The sequence below is a fragment of the Scophthalmus maximus genome, chromosome 7 (genome assembly GCF_022379125.1).
Source record: "Scophthalmus maximus strain ysfricsl-2021 chromosome 7, ASM2237912v1, whole genome shotgun sequence".
Taxonomy (NCBI): Eukaryota; Metazoa; Chordata; class Actinopteri; order Pleuronectiformes; family Scophthalmidae; genus Scophthalmus; species Scophthalmus maximus.
This window is the reverse complement of record NC_061521.1, coordinates 10,403,278-10,423,432: the sequence shown is the minus strand read 5'-3', so window position 1 is coordinate 10,423,432 and position 20,155 is coordinate 10,403,278. Positions and strand designations below refer to the sequence as shown.

The following is a 20,155-nucleotide window of genomic DNA, read 5'->3' as shown; positions in this document are numbered from 1 at the left end:
ACACACACGGACACGTGAACACATACATTCACGTACACGCCCACAGTCTCAACCCAACCCTTAACCCAATTCTTAACTCAGATACGAGGCGAGCCAAGCATGTTTAGTTACAACACGAGAGCAGAGGAAGTGAAGGATAAGTTTATTTGAACAGCAAATTATAATTACACAGGCATTAACAAGGCGATTTATCCCAGCTCTGTAAATACTACTATCAGACTTCATACAAACACGTGTGGGAGGGCATTAGATCTTAACTACGACCGGCATGAGACAACTTTTAATACGTTGTTTCATATATTCTTTATCCTAACAGGGCTACATCTTTGAAAAGTCAGATGAAAACTTGAATGCATAGGGAGACGTGCACGTACGTGTGTGTGTGTGTGTGTGTATGTGCGTGCGTGTGTGCGTGCACTGTGGATCAGGTTTAGTCTGACAGGATATGAGGGCAAAGTGAAAGCACCGTGGAGGAAATGGCAGCTGGAGTCGGGGCACACTCCGCCGTAACTCGCTGGAAGATCAGGTTACACTCACAGACACAAACTTGAAATATACACTGTCTCTCCTACACACCACATTCTCCCCTCTGTGACCACACACACATGCACACACACTCGGTGTAAAAGATACGAGTCAAACTCCTGGACTGCAAACCACACATGAAACCCATTTCCTCGGGCAGCACCAAGTCACCTTGCCCCAGTGTGACTATGACTTATCTGTGTGCATGTGTGCATGCATGTGTGCATGTGTGTGTGTGTGTGTGTGTGTGTGTGTGCACCCAGGACTCACCGCTCCCCAGACGCCGACCTGCCAGGATGCACACTCGGGCAGCTCGCAGCTCCCCACAGCTTGGGGTTTGCCGGACGGGTCGCAGAAGTGCTCGCTCACTTTTTCCTCCCCGGCTCCCGTGGTGCAGGACACTTGCCTGTGTCTCATGCCTTTCCCACAGGTCACCAGGCACTGGGGAGTGGGAAGAGGGTGGGGTGTTTGTGGAAGGGTGTGGGGCGATGGTGAAGGAGGGAGAGAAAAGGTAAGAAAAAAGTGAAGGTGCGCAATTGTTTCCCTGCTCACACAAAAAAAAAGACACTCCAATTCCACCAAACTGCTCCTCCAACATTTGTGTCAGTGGGGATGGATAAAATATAAAAAAAATACCTTTCAATACTATGTAATATAATTTAACAGCTTCATCAATCACAGCTCCTGAAATGATCATAGAAAAGCACTAATACCTCCCTGACACTGTGTCAATAAAACCTGAATACAAGCTTCATAAAGGAGGGAAGGATTTATTGCGGAACTGTTATTGGGTTATTTATTGGATGTAACTAGGTGTAGCCTGCTGATTGCATTATATTCTATGGGGATTTGGTCCAACACCTGTATTATATTACATCATACTCTGACTTTACTGTTAACCTCTGATAGCATGTTGGCTGTGCTGAAGGAGGAGAAGTATTTCTTCCTTCCCGCTGCATTTGCGAGTGTATGGGCATGTGTAGGAGTGTGACAAGGCCCACCTCGCTCCACTCGCTGAAGGTCCACTTCGGACACGGCTGGTCGTTGCAGGTTTCCGTAACCACCCTCTGGTGTTCGTTGCACTCCCGGTCTATCAGCCGTCTGCCCAGGTTGTTCATGCAGTACGACTCTCTGCTGCGGCTCCCGCGACCACATGTCTTTGAGCACTGTTCAAAAAGAATAAATCAGTCATTCTTTGCCCACACAGTCATGTGTTTTCATCTGTTTCTTATGGAGTCCCAGACTGGTCGTAGACGGAAAAAGATTTATATATATATATATATATATATATGGAAACAATTTAATCCAAACGTGGGAACAAATTGCGAAAAAAAGTATAAATGAACTGTAGCTTGTGTGCACGCAGCACCATATTATGTAGTAGATTGCGACCTTGAGATATCAATATCTGACTTTTCTGTCTATGAACCAATGTAGTGCTCCCTAATTTCATATCCCTTCAAATATCAAATAGCAATGTGAATGACAATATAATGCAAATCCGAAAACATGTCCCCTTATGAGATCTTTCTCTCGTTCCATTTCACACTGTTCTTCTCATGCAAATCTGTCACTGACTGTACCTGTGACCAAGCGCTGTACTGCCAGTTCTTCAGCAGACAGTCCCCATGGCAGGACTCTCTGGTCTGAGGTTTTGCAATGTCTCTGCACATGCTGGCCTCCATCCTCTCACTCTGTCTCTTTATCAGGCTGTACTTCATACACTGAACATCCAGGCTGCGGAAGCCTGGACCACATTTAGCAGAACATTCGCTCTTTCCAGCGACATGCCAACTGTGTGGGAGGAGATGAAGAATAAAAAAAAGTTTGGTTGTCAGTGCTCTGCAGGCATTGACATAGTGTGTGTGTGTGTGTGTGTGCGTGTGTGTGTGTGTGTGTGTGTGTGTATGTGTGCGTGTGTGTGCACTTGTGTACCTGACTTCACAATCAGCATTGCAGGGCTCAGCAACAGCAGAAGGACGAGGTAAATGTTCACAGCGTTGGTCCGATACCTCAAGGTGATCGCTCTTACGCACACATACTGACTTTCGCCTCTGCTCACCTACAAAGACACACACACGCACACACACACACACACACACACACACACACAAAGAACAAAAGCAAGGTTCAAATCAGACCACATCTGGCAGACAGTTCGCTTGCCAAAATATCACAATTCTTAACTTTCAACATGTTGGTCTCAAACCCCACAGACTCATCCCATTTACTGGATCCCTCTCTGACCCACTGGGGGTCTGACTAACTATATACTAAAAGGGGCTTAGTCAGGTTAAGGGCCAGGCCAAGGGGAAGGAGTCGGCGGGGTCACATTGGGGTTGCCTGGAGGGGGATTTATGGAAGAGGCGAATGAGTGATTAAGGTTTTAAACCAGAGGTGTGTGTAAGCAATGCAAGAGAAATGCTGATGCTAATGTGCACTGACACTAAAATCTGTGGCCACGTAATAAGGTTCCTTGTAATACGAGCTGTGGGATGGATCGTGGTTCCAATAAATTTCACACCCTTTTTAACAGATATATTCGGTGGCAAATGTTTATGCTTTGCATTAGGAGTCACTGTGAAAGTTGATCTCAGTTGGGCCACGTGACTTTCTTTTACAGGGTCAAATATGCCAAGCTGTGAAATAACAATGAGCCAAAAAGCAGATATAATATGGATCACACCTGCACAAACTTCAAACTGTTCTGAAGAGAAATCATCATATTCTTTGGACGTGGAGATTGTGAAACCAGGCTGCGATCTTACCCTGACAGATGCGGTTGCACTCGAGCCAGGAGCCTGAGGGATCCCACACAAACTGCTCCCTGTGCTCCTCGATGGGTATGTTGAAGGAGTAACGAACATCTGGGTTGTAGAGGTTTCCCACACACAGGACCTGTGGAAAGAAGTGGTGGGACAGGCGAGGTCAAAGGGCTTAATGGTGCTTTTCTTACCCTAAGTCCACACAGAGATATCGCCCTCGAGCTCTGGCCCAGTGTGACGGTAGGTGAGAAGGAAAGAAAACTTTTTACAGAGATCAAGACTCAAGCAGTCTGACCAGAAGCACAGCAGAATAATACGCAGCTGAACAAAAGTCGGGGTTAAACTTATCTAAACATATTTGAAGAGAATGTGACACTCCCTCTTAATACCTGCAGGACGAGCTCCTCCTCGATGCGCTCGGTGCAGTTGATGCGCTCTACTTTTGTGTCCGAGCCGCTGTACTCGATGACGGTTCCCTTGAAGGTGATTTCCCTTTTGAACATGGCCACCACAAAGTTCCCGTTCAGGAGGGAGTTGGACTGGCTATCAGACAATGCTGGAATGAGAAATGGACAGATGGAAACAACACATTTTACCGCAGACACCCCCGAACTCTGAGTGTGAGAGAATTCAGCGCAAGTGAAGGAATGTTTGGTTCACGAAAATGAGTCTGTCTCCTGTGGAATTGAGGTTTTGGGAAATGTTTACGAGATGTGGCATTCGTGATTTCGGGCTATATGTTAAAGTAAACAGTCTCTGACTCGCCGTCCTATTGTTCCGCAAAAAAGTGTTGTTGCAGGGGGGAGGTATGCTGAAACACTGCTGGCACAGAATTGCAGTTCTTTGGAGTTAGACTGCATGACTGTCCTTAATGACTGGCGTTGCAATGCTAACAAAGGATCTCCACTGACCGCTAATACAAACAAGCATAGATGTACAAGCACAAATAACATACACACAAACTTGTGGCCGGACACTCACACTTGGCAAACAGAAAACCAAAAAAAGAATAAACACCCAGCACCTTTTTTTCCACCTCAAACGTTACGGTTCTGAGAAACATTATTACAATCTGAGAGTGCATACTGAAACAATGCATTAGATTAAGACTCTTAAACGCAACTTTGTCTACACTTGAGCTCGATGCCAGATGTCATCTTTAGCCAACAGACCCTGTGGGGTTTTGATCTTAAGACTCGGGTTGTCATCATTTTGATGCTTTGCAGCAACAAGGGGAAAAAAAGTCCCTCAGCAAAATGTGCAGACACTCAACCACACACACAGTGAACTTATATATATATATATATATATATATATATATATATATATATATATATATATATGAAGTCTCTCCTCTTATATCCAGAGATGCTTCTGCTGAAGCCTCCGCCTTCCAGCACATGCACTCTGTTAAAGACTTGTATGTTTTGATACAGATGGATGAAGAATAAGATGAGAAGTGAGATTCTCAGAGTCACTGTGACTCGACTGTGCGAACTGACACCTTGTTGTGCTGAATGTGGCCTTTTCTCCCCCCTCGGGGACTGTAATTCCGCGGTGCAGTTGGTGTGACACAGCCCAGGTGTGCTCTATTGGAGGTCATTGGGAGCTCAAAAATTCCCCTTTGTGAGACTTTTCCCCTGGAGGCAGAGGCAGAACACTTGGCTTAGTCATCAAATACTCGATTTGACCATAAGTGAGACCTTGCAGATCCTTTTTCTTTAAACTATTTGTAGGTAGGCAAGTAAAATGTTTTATTGTATATCGTAATGAAATAGATAGATAGAATAGAGGTTCAAATGAATGAAACCAAACAAAGGCACGTCTACAGAGGTGGCCACTGGGCTGCTTTCTGAAGGTATCCACAGTGGAAAAGTCCAGTAGGAAACGAGCTCCAAAATGTAGGACCAATGACTTCACAGAGTTCGGTGGTCGCCTCGAGAGAATTACGACACACTGTACCAGTTGGGAGTGATCAAGATTGGCAGGGCTTTGCAAATATCAAGGTGAAGATAAAGATGTTTTAATGTAGACGGCACTCGCTCGCAGCGGGGTGGCGCTGGGCGACAGCGGGGGGGTCCACCGTCTAACAGCGGTGTGGCGACCGGCCTTTGCCAGATGTTTTTTCAGACTATTTGAGTTAAAAACACCTTGAACCTCACTTGAACCAACATTACAACATAGGCAAACTCCTTTTTCCTGTCTCCCTGTTGCTCAAACACACACACACACACACACACACACACACACACACACACACACACTCTCTCTCTCTCTGAGCCCAGTGGGTCCATCTAACCCTATACCCCTATATCTACTTTCATGCGGCCTGGGCTCCACATGCCTCTAATTAGCACCTATTGCTGCCTCATTTATCTTTCTCTGGGGCTGACACTCCATTTGCTTTCCCAACCAACCTTCCCTTGCCACAGACCAGATGGACCAACGCCCCTGCACGTTTCCTCCACAATACACTCAGTCCAAATGACAGTTCCCTTTCCCCCTATGAAAACGGTTTGACAACAGTTTGGCCCATGCGTCCTTACCCTCCGTCTAAAAGCCTAAAAGCCTAAAAGCCTCCCTCTACAGCTGCGGGTCACCGAGTCTGGGAGGTTTATAGTTGGGTAAGGGAATAATGGCATTGACCTACAAGATGAGAAGTGAAGGGGTGTAATATATACGTCTTAGTAGGCTGGACTGCTTCCATCTTGGATTCATTGTTCCAAGTAAAACTGCAAGGTTATGCAGTGTTGCTTGAAAACTCATCTTTGCAGTGACACGCACAGCACAGCACAGCACAGCGCACTCACCGAGGTAGTTGTCGTCTTCTGGCTTTCCAGAGTAGCTGACCTGTTTGATATCAATGTTGGTGGCTCCAGCTGGGATCCGCACCACTGTGTTGTAACCTGAGGCCGAAGGGAAGACAGAGGGAGAGTCGCACAATTTGAAAGGAGTCTCAGAGGGGAACAGAGTAGTCACAATGAGACAGCAGTGAGAAGTCCCACCTTGATTTTCATAATAGCTTCACTCTGCTAAACCAAACACCAGTCAGGGAAGTCCGGTTCCAACCAGCGGGGATTTAAATGTCACACTTGGAAAAATACAAAAAGAGAGGTCTAGTCCTCTCAAATAACCTGCAGGAGACCTTGTTTTAGTCTCAGAGGCCCGACCGTGAAATGATATGTAATTATTCCCTGGACCTACCTTTGGCCTGTAATTAGTACACCGCGCCTGTTGTCCCATGATAAACTAACATAGAAAATGAGCGAGCATGAGAAAGAGAGCGACAGAGCACATGGGAGTCAGGAGGTGACAACAAAAATGAAGGGATGAAGACTGGAATTAGCAAGATGCAAACGAAACGGGACACTTAGAGGAGAGAAGACTAAAAAGAAATAAGAATCTGTATCTTAATGTGGCTGGGAATTAAACATGTTCTTTTTTTAAGAATAACGATTGAAGAAGTTGTTAATGTTTTGGTATCGTTTAGGGTCCTGAAGCTCAGTTATCACAGCACGATGAGTATCTAAAATGTTTCTTCTAGTGAGAGCAGTTGCTACAGATTATGGTGAACACAGAATAAATGATGAATCTAATCTTAGACAGTTGGAACACAGAGAGACAGTGCTTTTTCAGCCACCATTATTCTCGCTTATAGCATCACTTTAAGAATTACGAGGAGGAAATGTTTAATCCACACAGGGCTCACGGTGAGCAGCTGTTTGGTGCAATAACAATTTTATGTTTTCTGGTCACTAGGTAAGTCTAGTGAAATCACCGGAGGTTCAAAGTGATTGCCATGGGGTGTAGCGATGGTTGTTCCTGTCGTGTGCAGAAGGAGAGAGTCACAGAGATCAGCGTCGGGGGTCACCCGGCCTTCCAACTACTTACTGCTGCCTTCAACATGAAATAAAAACAGAGTGGAGTGACAGGAAAGGTGTGGGCTGGTGTGACATGATGATTAGCCTGACACCTTGAGCCACTCGGGGGCAGCACTTGGTTTACAAAACTTTCTCTCGTCAGCCCTGTACTGTGTGTTTCCCCCCCCCCCCCCCCACACACACACACACAGTCTTCCTGTGGGATGTCATCACATGTCCAGTCAACCATGACTGAAAAATGGCACAGGAAACTACTTTTCATTCATAAACGGCATCTCTGAAACCGAATCACTTTGCATATTCCTTCACAATAAGACACAAAACAGTTTCCCGTGACTGCTTTATGAGTGTCATGTCAAATCCCCTCCCTAACCACTGGGGACAGGATAAGCTTTTAAAAATATAGGGACTTATAACTTTAGAAACCACCAACACAGACGCCCTCTGAGGAAACACGGTATCCACAAGCCACCAGAAGCCTCCGAGATCCCCCCGGCTTAGCCGCTGACCATATACACAATCCTCCACCGCCGCAGAGTGACCCAGAATTGAACAGTAAACACACCACCGCGGGGGGAAAAAAAACACAACCGCTCTACACTCGGGGAATGCTGGGGTTAACCTCAGACATGCCTCTCTCTGCCACGAGCGAGAGAGAAGATGATGCAGTATTAATAGCCTGCAGGGGATAATTACAGGGCGTCACAGGCTCACCCTGCTGGAAGTTATGAGAGGATACAGGCCAGGGCTGATGGCAAACATTTGCTCGTATTGTCGTTACAGTGATGGTTCTGTTCCCATTCGGAGACGGGATCCATTCGACCTGCATTCAAGTTAGATTTTTGCCATTTTATTCACTCACTGCTTCAGTTTCAAGTGAGGAAATAAGACACTGAAGGAAACATAAACTTGCATTAAGTCCACAAGTAAATCTGTTGCAGACATGAGTCTTCAGACCAGGATACAAGGGTCAATTCAGACTTCATGGAAAAATGAGAGTTCATTTAGTCATAAATTCTCAAATTGACTTAGCTTGCTGTTTGTCGTGAGTTGTATGACATACGTAGTTGGCCAGAGAGGGTCCAAGAGACCAACTTCCCTGTTCCACCAACAACAAATGCAACCTTCATACATCCTTACTCTGACATGCAGGAGGTATCCCAGATGCCGAGCTGGTTGTCTCCCACCATATTTTTTAAGCCTATGTTCATTTTCATGTCTGATGCCACACATCTGTTGGGTAAGGCCATTATCTACTTGATATCATGTTGTCTGAATGATAAGGCTTTCGAACGGATTGCTATTACTTACTTGAGAATGGAACATCTAAAGACTAAAGATATTTATTAATAAGTCAAATGTACTGACGTACTTAGTTACGTAACAAAAAAAAGTGGTCAACATAGTGAAACTTGGACCACATCTTGACTTGACTTTGCTTTCCCCACAACATAACAAGAATGCAACGGTTTTATTTCAGAATTCAGTTTGTCTTGTCTGATGAAGATGTGGCTTTGAGGGTTGAGATAAAAGCAAAGAGATTAACGCACAGAAGAGAAAAGGAATGAGACGAGGGTAGAGACTAAGAAATAGATAAACAACAAACAGAAAAAAGGGGACGAAAGGGTGAAAGACGGAAAGACAGGCCAAGACCCGGGAGCAGAGGGATATCCTGCCTGGGCTTCACTCCCACTCCTTGTTCTCTTTCTTACGGTTGAGCCAGATTTCCAGGGCTGAGTTTGGTGTCTGGTTCAGTTCAATACTGTCCTGCCCTCCGCAACAGCCAACAGACCGGAGAAAGAAAGCAGATGGATAGAGACGCGAAAAGCTCAGCGTCAAAGCAATGACAAAGTAAACCTGACTGAGGCCACACCCAGGGCTTTTTATGCTAATGTCTCCGCCGTTTTTGCTGCCCGGACTTTTAAAAGGGTTGGATGCAATCAGCAGTTGGCTGCGTGGCAAGAGCAGCGCATTAAGCAGGACGGTTCAAAGGGGTGATGTCAGGTTTGTGTTTGCTGGACCCGACAGAGAGAGAGCGATCCCTCTGTTAATCAGCCTCTGAGGCTTTAGAGCAGATTGGTGTTCTGCATTTTTCTAAATTTGGCCGAGACGCGTATAGTTGCTGAAATACCTTTAAACATAACCAGACATGACATCAGTGCCTAATGTGAGCAGTGTGTCAGCGTTGCAGCCGTGTGGATCTGAAGTCTGTTTCGGCCCTTCTATGTTTACTGTGCATCAAATAAATCGCACCTCATCTGCAGAAGCTGCTGACTTACAGTATGTTAAACAGCTTTTTTTTGTTGTGAACCGACGGCTATTAGTGTACTGTACATGTAATGTGAGCACCGGGACTTACCATACTGTGCGTCGTTGAAGGTCCCCGCCAGGGTCTTGCACGAGGAGTTGTCCCCGCCACACACTCCGCACTTGTCATTCCTGGCCTTCGAGTTGAGGACGTGGTCGCAGCCGGCTTGCTGCAGCGGCACAGGTGAGGGCAAGAGGGACAGTTATGATACGGAATGATTTGATTGAATGTTCATCAGCCAAAATATAGCTTTGACTCATAAACATATCTGAAACTACACTTCATGGCATCATTAGAGGGAGCTAAAACTGCAAGCTGATATAAAAGTTGAAGCTTTCTGCAGTTGTGAGGGCTAATGTTGGCTCAAAACTATTCTTGTGAGGACCCTTTTTGACAGGGTTAGGTTTTAGGTTTGGTCTAAATCTAGGGTAGGGGGCTAGGGAATGCATTATGTCAATGAGTGTCCTCACAACTACAGAAGGATAAGTGTGTGTGTGTGTGTGTGTGTGTGTGTGTGTGTGTGTGTGTGTGTGTGTGTGTGTGTGTGTGTGTGTGTGTGCGCACGTATTGGTGTGCGTATATTTTTGATTGAAAAGAAGAAAGAAGCAGACTTACCCTGCAGAGGCCTTGAACACAGATGTCGTACGTGTCCGGCCCACACGGCGTGCCGTCGATGACGCGGTCCTTCAGCTGATAATACGCCGTAGTCCCAGCGACCCGGCAGAAGAGCTTACAGCGATCCTTCATTAGTACTACGTGGAGGGAGGAAGATTATGGAAAATAGTTGGACCATAACTCATTACGTTCATGAGATCAATAAAATAAGAATCCTTAACGATAACGCGATGGAAGGTCTAGCGATGACTTGCCCCCTGCTAATGAAATAAAACATAATGCCTAAAACATAAAACATAACTACATATTTTTGATCTTCAACCTATTTACTTGTTTTTCTATTTTTCAACGTTCAGCAGACTCTTTGTTGGAATTGCCAAAAAACGTCCGAGTCTTTTGGAAAAGAATGTCTCGACAATGTACTGGCTCTGGGGTTTGGCCTGTTTGCTTGTATAGAATCAATTAAACGAATGAATCACTTGAGGTGACTTAGACATGGTGGTCTTTGCCAGATGGTAATCTCACGTGGCTGGGCAAGGCATCTCGGCAAGGATCGAGATACGGCTGCAGGAGGGAAAGCTGCCAGCGGCTTCATATGTAAGGGCTGCGTACGGCTTTAATGTTGCCGTTGTTTAGTATCAAGTAAAGGTTCGCCCCGGGGCACCTCTTATCATGGGTGTGTAAATTGTGACAAAGACACACACACACACACACACAGATGTGTTCTCTATCTTACACATCCTCCCATCCGCCAACAAAGCGTTATCTATCTTTTTCACCTCACGTATTAAACTTGCAGTGGATTACATTGCAAATGCAGCACATACACAGACACCATGATGCCGTATGCCTCGGCCTCCACATACCTCCTACACACAACGGAGACTTATTGCAAGAGGAGTTTACACAAGCGAAAGTACTGGTTATCAAACATAAAATGAATAACTGGGTGCAGACAAAGTTTGATTTCAAAATGGAGACATGCAGCATTTAAGTTCAACGCACCAAACTTACTGTGTGACGACACTGTATAGTTGAATCTAAATAGTATCTTTGATGCTGCAGCTCAAGTGACCACATGACATTGAAATGACATGCTTCGGGATTGCATCGGTGCACTCACTGCCACTGTACTTGGGGACCCAGCGGACGGCGGGAGGTAGACCGTTGATGTTGAAGTGCTTGCCGTCGAACAGAGAGCACTGCTCTTCGCGGAAATCTTTCCGTCCTCGTGGACACGGCTCAGTGTTGCAGGAGCGGAACTTCATCCTGCGGCCCACGCAGAACTTGCCGCCATTCCTGGGCCTTGTCGCGGGAAAAGATGGATCGCAGAAGCTCAACGCTCGATTTTTAAAAATAGAGACTCATGTTTGCTGTTGTTTGACTTTGATGACTTCAAACCAACACTGTTTACTTTGGAATTCACACTGAGGAAACACGCTTTCTTTGACTGTTGTTGAAAATCAAGTTGAGACTCCCTGAATCTGACAAACAGGCTTGTTACTCACTTAAGTTTGTTTACAACTCTAAATCATGCCCGACTGCTCTCGGATGTTGCTACTGCTCTTACTTTTAGTGATTCTTACACATATTTACAGCATGTGGTGGCTTTTTTATTGTCTTAAATGTCTGGTTCTTCCTTACTCAGGCTTGTTGCAGTCTCTGGAGTTGCTCCGGGTTCCTCCACCACAGGACCTGGAGCAAACACTGTAGGGCCCCCAGGGACCCCACTCCCCGTGAACTGGCTCCAGGTCCAACTCCTTGTTTACGCACATTCCGTGTCTGCAATACTGCATGTGAACACACACACACACACACACACACACACACACGCGCGCAAATCCTGTTAAAAAACGATGACTGCAACACCTGCAGTCCTGACGTCAAACATGGCCTGTGTGAAGCTCTAATGCAGATGTAGTGCACGCACAGCTGGGTGCGGTGTTCTCCTTGCCTCCTTAATCCTCTGTTCAGAACTTAAGCTATATTTTAAAAGAAATCCGGATTCAGCTATTGTTTACCCTCGGGGAATGTGTCCAACTACCCCAGCTGTCAAAAGAGAAATGGGAGCATGAGGGTGAGACATGGATACAGACAGAAACAGAGTAAGACGCAAGACAAGAAAGGACACATGTCAATGGGAGAAGCCTGAAACTGATATATAAAGAGAGTATGTGCCCTAGTTTGTTCAAATTAGCCCCATCTTTAAATGAGTTTGGAGACGTGGGGGTGTTTCTTTTTGAGGGGAGCTAAGTCAACTGTAACATTTCTGCCCTGTTCATGACACATGTCCCTATCTTAGGTCTCAAACAGATTCCAAAACCATGTAGTGATGATGAGAAAAAAAGTACTTTTCAATAAAATATGGCAAAGCAGACAGTCAAATGCAGAAAAAAAAACATTATATGAAAACAATAGCAGTTACATATTCAAGAAGAAATGAGTTTAGTGACATTGAAAGCATATTAAAGAAACTCCCTATGCAAAAAGACCATGGGAAAAACTCCAGGCTAAATGTTTCTCCAATCATCTTCCACTTTCAGACAGTAGACCCGATGCGACATAGAATATAATGTGCCTGGTATCAAGCACTGTGCACCCACTAACTAACCTTTGCCAAGAAGTGCTAAGACTGCTTTCATAAGCAAAGCACGGCAGGCCCACTTCCCTTTGTGTGTAACCAAATCCCCTTCCCAGTGACTAAGATATCGGAGGGTCCTGTTCTCTGAAAGAATGCAAGACAAGACGGCGTCTGTCTGGGTACGTAACCTGCCGTCCGGGCACACAGGCACGGGGAGCAGTGGCACCGTGATGAGGAAACTCTAGAGTTGTGATAACAAGAGGAACAGAGTTCAACACTGGCTCCACATCAGGAACCTTTGTCTCCTGTTCAGTTGTGAATCAGCCGAGGAACACGTCTTTAAAAGTGTAACATGAAAAAAGGAGGATGCTCTTTGCAGGCACCTGACTTTGCTTCAGAGTTTGGTTGAATAAGTTTGATGTGCAAGTTGTTGTTTCAACAACCAGCTCTATCCAGATTAGAATGACACTGCTATCAATTCAACCGGCCACACACCAGGTCCTACAAGGCCGACTTTAGTTTAAAAAACAACAACAACTGCCTGTCATGAACTTTGTGAGACCCGCCTCGGTGGACTTTCATAATTACAGCAATGGACCAGAGAGGATATCAATCAATCAAGGTCATTTCCCTGGACAATGGCTATTCTGGCCAGCCATCACCTTAGGTGAACATCTGCAAACGTGCAAAGTCATACACACAAACACATGTAGACGTACACAGAATTTCGTACCGCGGGCTCCACAATCCTGGCCTAGTGTGCATGAGTGTTTTACACCCTTGCAGGTCTAATGATGGAGTGTAAAGTCTGTGCACAATGACAGACAGGTGTTAACAGCTGCAGGGCATGAACTAAACAAGCCACAAACATTTCCATAATCCAGACATGGTTTGAGTAATGGCCCGGGCCTTTCTTCCTGTCTGACTCCACACTGTAAATGCAAGATGAAGGCACTGATCCTTTTAGTGGGGCACTAACAATGGATTCAGAGAACAATTCACATAGAAGGGCACGAAAAAGAATGTGACCACACTTTCACAAGTGGAAATGGCTTCCACGCCACGAGAAGCCAAACAAGCATTGCTCCTTGTTGGTTTGAGAAACGTCCTGAAAGGGCAAAACAATTGGAGTTCGTGGAATTATAAAAGATACACATTTTACAAAGTAAATCAAGAGTTTTCCTCTGTCACAGCAAATATTCTTTTCTTCCTGTTACTACTCTCACACCTCGGCCCTTCCCCCACCTCAGCTGACAACCTGGACCCGAGCATCCCCTCTATACGTCTCCTGCAGTGCCACCCATCCCCCTTATCCCCTTATGGGAAATTGCAAGGGCCACGCAGGGACCACCACAGTGCAGCCAGGAGGCGGGACGCGAGGAGCTGTCAAACACAAGGCGGACTGTCTGTCAGAGAGGACCAAAGTCCGTGTAAGCCTCTGAGGCATTCCACTCCCCCCGCTGGCACCCTGTGTTTACAACCGTTTTGTTTGGCTTGAAAAGGTGATGTGGGTGAAAAGAAGAAAGGAGGACAGGGGGGAGTGGAAGGACAAAAAACATCTGTGTGAGATGAAGTGTGTGTGTGTGTGTGTGTGTGTGTGTGTGTGTGTGTTTGTGCGCGCGCCCGCACACGCACGTGTGAATGTGAGAGTGATTGCTCAGGGTCTGGAGGCATCTGGAGGCCACGCTCATTTCCAATTAGCCTCTCTTTTCCGAAGTGCTCTAACCCACTCTTTGAAAAGAGAGAAGAGAGGCAGCCTCGGCAAAGCTCAAACAAGCACTAAGGACACCAGCAGACACCTTCGGAGGGGGATCGTCAAAATGTGCCCGTGGTCGGACGTTTGAAGCACTTGCGAGCGAAACCTGTCCAGCTGTGACCAGCATGTGTTTCAAATTAGGAATTTCACCGAGACACACGCTGGCTTCACCAACACGTACCCAGATGCGTGCCCGTGTGTACTCATATATCACATTTCATTCAATTTGCACATACTGTACATAGTTACAAATGGAATGCACTCAACACACACACACACACACACACACACACAATGCCCTTTTCCCTCTTTGCTCTCAAATCACACAGCGACAGGCTACGTGAAGTTTCACAAACTCAGAGTCGCGCAGCCATAGAGAGTGGCCACCAGGGAGCTTGCCCTGACAGTGGCTGGCGAAGAGCGGCAGCATCTGCTCTGAGCTCCTCGGCTGGCTGGTATGGATGTGAGCGCCCTGTAATTGCCAGGAAACTGTTGCAGAGAGCAGCTCATTTCTGAACCCAAGCCATACATCACGGCAGGAATGAGAAGGCAGAGCACTGATTTGAAAAGCCCTCCGCTCTTTCATTTTAACACGGCCATTTCCAAAAGGCACCATCTTTCATGTTGCGGTGCGGTTCTCATGGTTCTGGGTTCGGGGTTCACTTTGACCTCTGCCTGCTTGTATGTTGATCTCTGTTGCTTTGCAGCAAGCGGGGTCCTCTCTGCAATGCATATATGAAACCGACTGCAATCTTTAAAAAAAAGTCACAAAAGCTACAATAGCGTGGACTACCGCGGTTGATTTTCAATAAGCCATCATTATGTGTCTGATAACTTTACCCGGAGGTGAGAGGCGTGAAGAGGTCACGAAGCTCTGCGGTATAGTAGTTAGAGATTCTGTGCAGAGATACCTTTGGGCTGGCAGGAACTGGAAATAAGTCAAATGTCAGTTTTTAGCTTGAATCTACACTGACTCATTTTTGTGGAATGCCTTTTCCCCCCTCACAGCTCCATATTTCATCTTTCCCATGTGCTGAAAGGGCGTGAAGACAAGAAGGAAGACAAATGATGAGCAGGTCGGGATGTGGTGAGAAAGAGGGACAACATGATGCAACCGTGACTCCAATCAACCCTATCCTTTTACTGCATCGCCTCGCTTTGTTTCCTGTCCTGTGTGGACCCTCCTTTGCTCACGTTTCCAAGAAATGTGAGGGTTACCATTAAAGTGAATGAGTAGGTTGCTCCCATCAGCTGTTCCACTCACCTGCACTCGGACATTCTTTACTGTTGGTGTTTCTCACTTGTCTGCGAACTACATACCTCCTGTTGTTTTGTTTTTTTTAAAGCTGCACTCATTCATATTTTGTGTATGAAACTAATGTCTTTCAACTCAAGGTTTGTTTTTGGACGTTCATTTTGTTTGGTCACCTTGGGGCAGCCCATCACGCTGTAAAAACATTGACATATGGTTATCGTTGATATGGTACATGCTAGGGGGAAATAAGTGGCTTAATTGTTGAGAAAAAAAAGGCAACATAGCATACATTTTTAATCTTGTTTATGTCCATCTAATATTTTTTTTTTAAGCAACATATCCTTTTAGCTCTGTTAAATGCTCCACTTTATGTTCACCAGCTGATCATCTGCCATTTAGTGATGAGGCAGGTGAAGGGATTGGGTTCCGGGGCAATGTGTGAATTAAAACAGTAAAGCTATAACATTAACTGAGAAACTGGGAAAAAAGACGAAGAGATAGAAAAGAACACAGAGACTGAAATCTGAGTCAGGTGATGACTCTGTGGGTTTGACACTCACAAAGGTACCGTAGTTTTCTTTTTAACTTGCAACGTCTGCTCTCATCAAACTCATTTAATAAGCAGAAGGAAGTTGTTTTTTAACAAATAAAACTGACACAGACAAAGTTAACAACCAGCTACTAGTTACGCAGACTTTTTTTTCAGAGTGGCTTAGAAATATTTGGCTTATATGAGTCATGTGACAAAATCACTACTCCAAATGAATCCTTTATTCATTCACAATATCATTATTTACCTGTATGTAAATAATTAGCATATGAATATGACTTACTATCAAATTATAATGCGTATATGCTTAATTATATACACAATTGCATTTGCAAATCAATGATTTGATATCAATAATTGAGTATCGGGGCATTCATATTCATCGCATTTCTGAAACCACACTATAACCGTTCAAACACATCTTTCTCCTTCTACACAACCAGCAACGAAAGCTCTGCTCATTGGCTCCCGGACACGGTAACTCCACCAGCAAACGAGGTGAATGCTAAGACAACCATCCTCTTGTTAGGCCATATCCACAGACATGTCTGCGATGATGGCAAATCAAAGTGGCAACATCCTGCAAATATCCAGAGATTAGCCGAGAGCGACACTGACACCAGTCTCACAATCCCGAGCTGCAGCGCAGACATATGCACCCACAAATACACACACAACACACACAAACACACACCGCCGTCCCAGCATCATACGACAAGTCTGTCAGGCTGCCAGGGAGCTCCAGCCAACACTCACCGCCTCAGCCAGCAGACTCCATTCTGCCCAGGCTTCACTTTTCAAGACCTCGCTATCTCACTCTAATTGGCTGAAACCAGAGCGGCTCGTTATTCTTTTCTGAGGAATGTTCTGGAAATCGAAAACAACTTCCCGTTTATTTACTTACACTAACCACTCAATTAAGTCCTTATTAACTGGGAAAGCTGCTGGGAGTTTGACACATATTCAAAGGAACGCTAAGCAGGCGGTCATTGTATTGAAATCGCAATTTTGAAACAAATTCCCCCGAGGAAAAATGAAAAGGCTTTCAAGGGAGCTTTCAGTCAAGACCACACTCAAGTTGACACTTTTCTCCCTCCGCCACCCACTGAGCGATGATGTGGTGAGAAGCAGCAAAGGGATCTACAAAGGGTGGGGATGTGGATACAGGGCCAAGCGGGTCCCCGGCTGGGGCTTGACAGGCACTTATTGATCAAGCTCGCTGGCCCCTAATCTAGACTCACATGCACACAGACACACGCAGATGTGTCTCTGTGTGTGTGTGTGTGTGTGTGTGTGTGTGTCTCTGTGTGTGTGTGTGTGAGTGTGTGTGTGTGTGTGTGTGTGTGTGTGTGTGTGTGTGTCTGTGTGCGCGCATACATTTAAAGGTAAGGTAATCTTGCATACATAGAACAAACACAAGTGCATCCACATGCATACTGCAAAACACACACACACACACACACACACACACAGATGCACAGGCAGGATCCTTTTGAAGAGTTAGGGGGACAGAGAAGCGGGGTGGGGTGGAGGGGGTAAGGGAGAAAGACCAGGAGAAGAGAGGATAGAGGGGAGGGAGGGTGGTGGCAGTATTTATAGACAGCAAGTGATGGGATGCCCTCATTAGTGCATGGCCCACTGCGCTAGATGACATACGCCGCCAAGGGGTCATGTGACCGCATTACTCACTCTGGCGGCCTGTGAGAGGCCCGTTGAGTAACAGAGAGGGAGCGAGGGAGGAAGGGAGGGGGAGAGCGAGGCGCAGGAGTGGAGGAGCAGAAGGGAGTCAGAGGAGAAAGGAACACAGGGATGAGAAAACTAACCGTGAACCCTGCAGTGCCCCTTGCCCCATTTCGACCAAGCTGTATACAAACAAAAACGTTTCTTTTTTCCAGTCTTAATTTAGGGGACGTGCCTCTCTCCCACTTTCTGAGCGCTGACCTCAATTACCCGATGAGCCCGCAGCTTTGTTTCATAACCTAATAGAACATAAAAAGCCTTCAGACAATACAGGCACAAGAGGTGACAGCCGCTCAGAAGATGTACCCCCCTCCCAGAACACACACACACACACACACACACACACACAGACACACACACACACCCCTCCGAGTGAGGAGCTCAACCCAAGACCCTGTGAAGCCTCAGAGTGACCTGAACCTCGTGACTTGAAGGGGTCAGGAGAAGAGCTGAGGAGGTCGGAAAGATAGGTGCTGTTTGTACGTTTTATTATTGCTACTACACTGACATATGATTACTCACCAATCCAAGCAAACAAATAGGCAGTTCGGCATCAAACTTCATTCCTTTACTGCCCCAGAGCTTTCTCCATTGGCGGAAATCAACAGCAATGTTAACTTTTGTTCCGCTTCTATTCCTAGCACTCCTTTTCTGCTTCCTAAGTTTGCATGCTCACCAGCTAGCCATGGCCCGGCCAGCCCATCTCGTCACCTTCCTGCCCTGAAGAAGGATGTATTATAACCTCTTGTCTCAGAAACACAATGATGACTGAGGCTCTTGTTAGGACTGCCTCATCACCACCCATTCGTGGCTCGAATCCAAGTTCAAGACAGCGAAGAAAACGTACAAATAGCCCCTTTAAGGACGTCAAAGAAGAAAAAAAGGAAAGAAAGAGATACACAGAACAATACAACACTGACACAAGATATCAAAAATTGAATCATCTGGGTTTACAGATTACCAGACGTTTGAGGCGGGCATACTAATGACCACACACACACACACACACACACACACACATTCAAGCACACCACAGAAGAAGTACCACATGAAAGCGCACTTGTATGGGCAGGTGAGCATTAGTGCAGGGTCCCCCTGCCTCTCTTTCAACTCACGCTACTTCAAACAGCCCCCTGCATGCTGATGAAACCACAAACAAAGCTGGTGCCACTACTCTCACACACAAAGAAAAATGACAGAAAAACAGTTTGTGTACTTTGTCAGACCGAAAAACAACTTCCACCAAACGATCAGACTATAGTTCTAGTAGGTCCGGGGATTGCGATGTCGACCTGTTGGTTGGTCCACCACACAGAATGTATCCCAATGAGATCCTCAGACTTGTGCAGACATTACTGCACAACTAATTACAATGTGGTAATTGCTACCGATCAGCATGCACAATGTATTTATCATAGTGAGCAAGTAGGCGCGCTTATGTTGGCAGCTTAGCTCAAAGCACTGCTGCGCCTGACGGAGCGGCTTCAGCTGTTGGCTCCGGACGTTTTCCGGAGTTCGCTGTTCACATATGACGAACGCAGCGGGGCGTTTCCAAGTTAGACGCACCAACAGCAACATTTGCCGGACATTCTGTGGCGTCTGTGCAGAGCATGCAGGAGGCGAGACATGAGGATAATTCCGCCGCGGAAAGCAGTGTTTTCATTTACACGTGCTGTAATCTTCTTAAACATGAATGGTTACATGTCTAAAAAAAAGTGGACTTTTCCTATCTGGATGTGTAGACCACTTTGAAACAACAATCTACCAAGAGTTTACAAGGTTCCCACCCATGGTGATCTAGCTAACTCAGCTTAAGTTGGGTTAAAGGTTTGTGGCTTATTAAAGCAAACCACTTGCTGTAATTAAACTAACACCATGACTCCTCAACCGTTTCTGCCTGCACACGCAGGCTGAGAACAGTATGGGAACCACACTCCCAGGACCATTACTGTTTAGTCCGGTTGTTGTAGTTGGATTAAGATGTTAGCTATCCCCCGTTAACCTCTCCTCTATAGACAGGGCTGATCCCGGACCTAACATGGTGAAGAGGGAGATGGGGCCAGATGAAAGATATGAGACGTATAAGACCAACATGGGCCCACACTGCACAAGACTCCTGGAGGCCAGGGGGTTAAGGAGAAGAGGACCCTCCTTCTCCCTTTCCCTCTCTTTCTCCCCC

At 45.9% G+C, this 20,155-nt stretch overlaps 1 protein-coding gene across 2 annotated transcripts in view; it reads right to left on the bottom strand.

Moving 5' to 3' along the window:
* The window catches only part of LOC118315454 (A disintegrin and metalloproteinase with thrombospondin motifs 20-like), a 78,626-nt gene that overhangs the window by 31,819 nt on the left and 26,652 nt on the right, over positions 1–20,155 (bottom strand). For both annotated transcript variants that reach the window (XM_035642737.2, XM_035642739.2), the window contains 11 exons: positions 11,739–11,884; positions 11,218–11,399; positions 10,095–10,231; positions 9,531–9,648; positions 6,101–6,196; positions 3,680–3,846; positions 3,294–3,423; positions 2,461–2,587; positions 2,109–2,319; positions 1,527–1,691; positions 796–966 (listed from right to left, as the gene is read on the bottom strand). In XM_035642737.2, the coding sequence (XP_035498630.1) occupies positions 796–966; positions 1,527–1,691; positions 2,109–2,319; positions 2,461–2,587; positions 3,294–3,423; positions 3,680–3,846; positions 6,101–6,196; positions 9,531–9,648; positions 10,095–10,231; positions 11,218–11,399; positions 11,739–11,884 (1,650 nt within the window). The remainder of the gene's footprint in view (positions 1–795; positions 967–1,526; positions 1,692–2,108; positions 2,320–2,460; positions 2,588–3,293; positions 3,424–3,679; positions 3,847–6,100; positions 6,197–9,530; positions 9,649–10,094; positions 10,232–11,217; positions 11,400–11,738; positions 11,885–20,155) is intronic.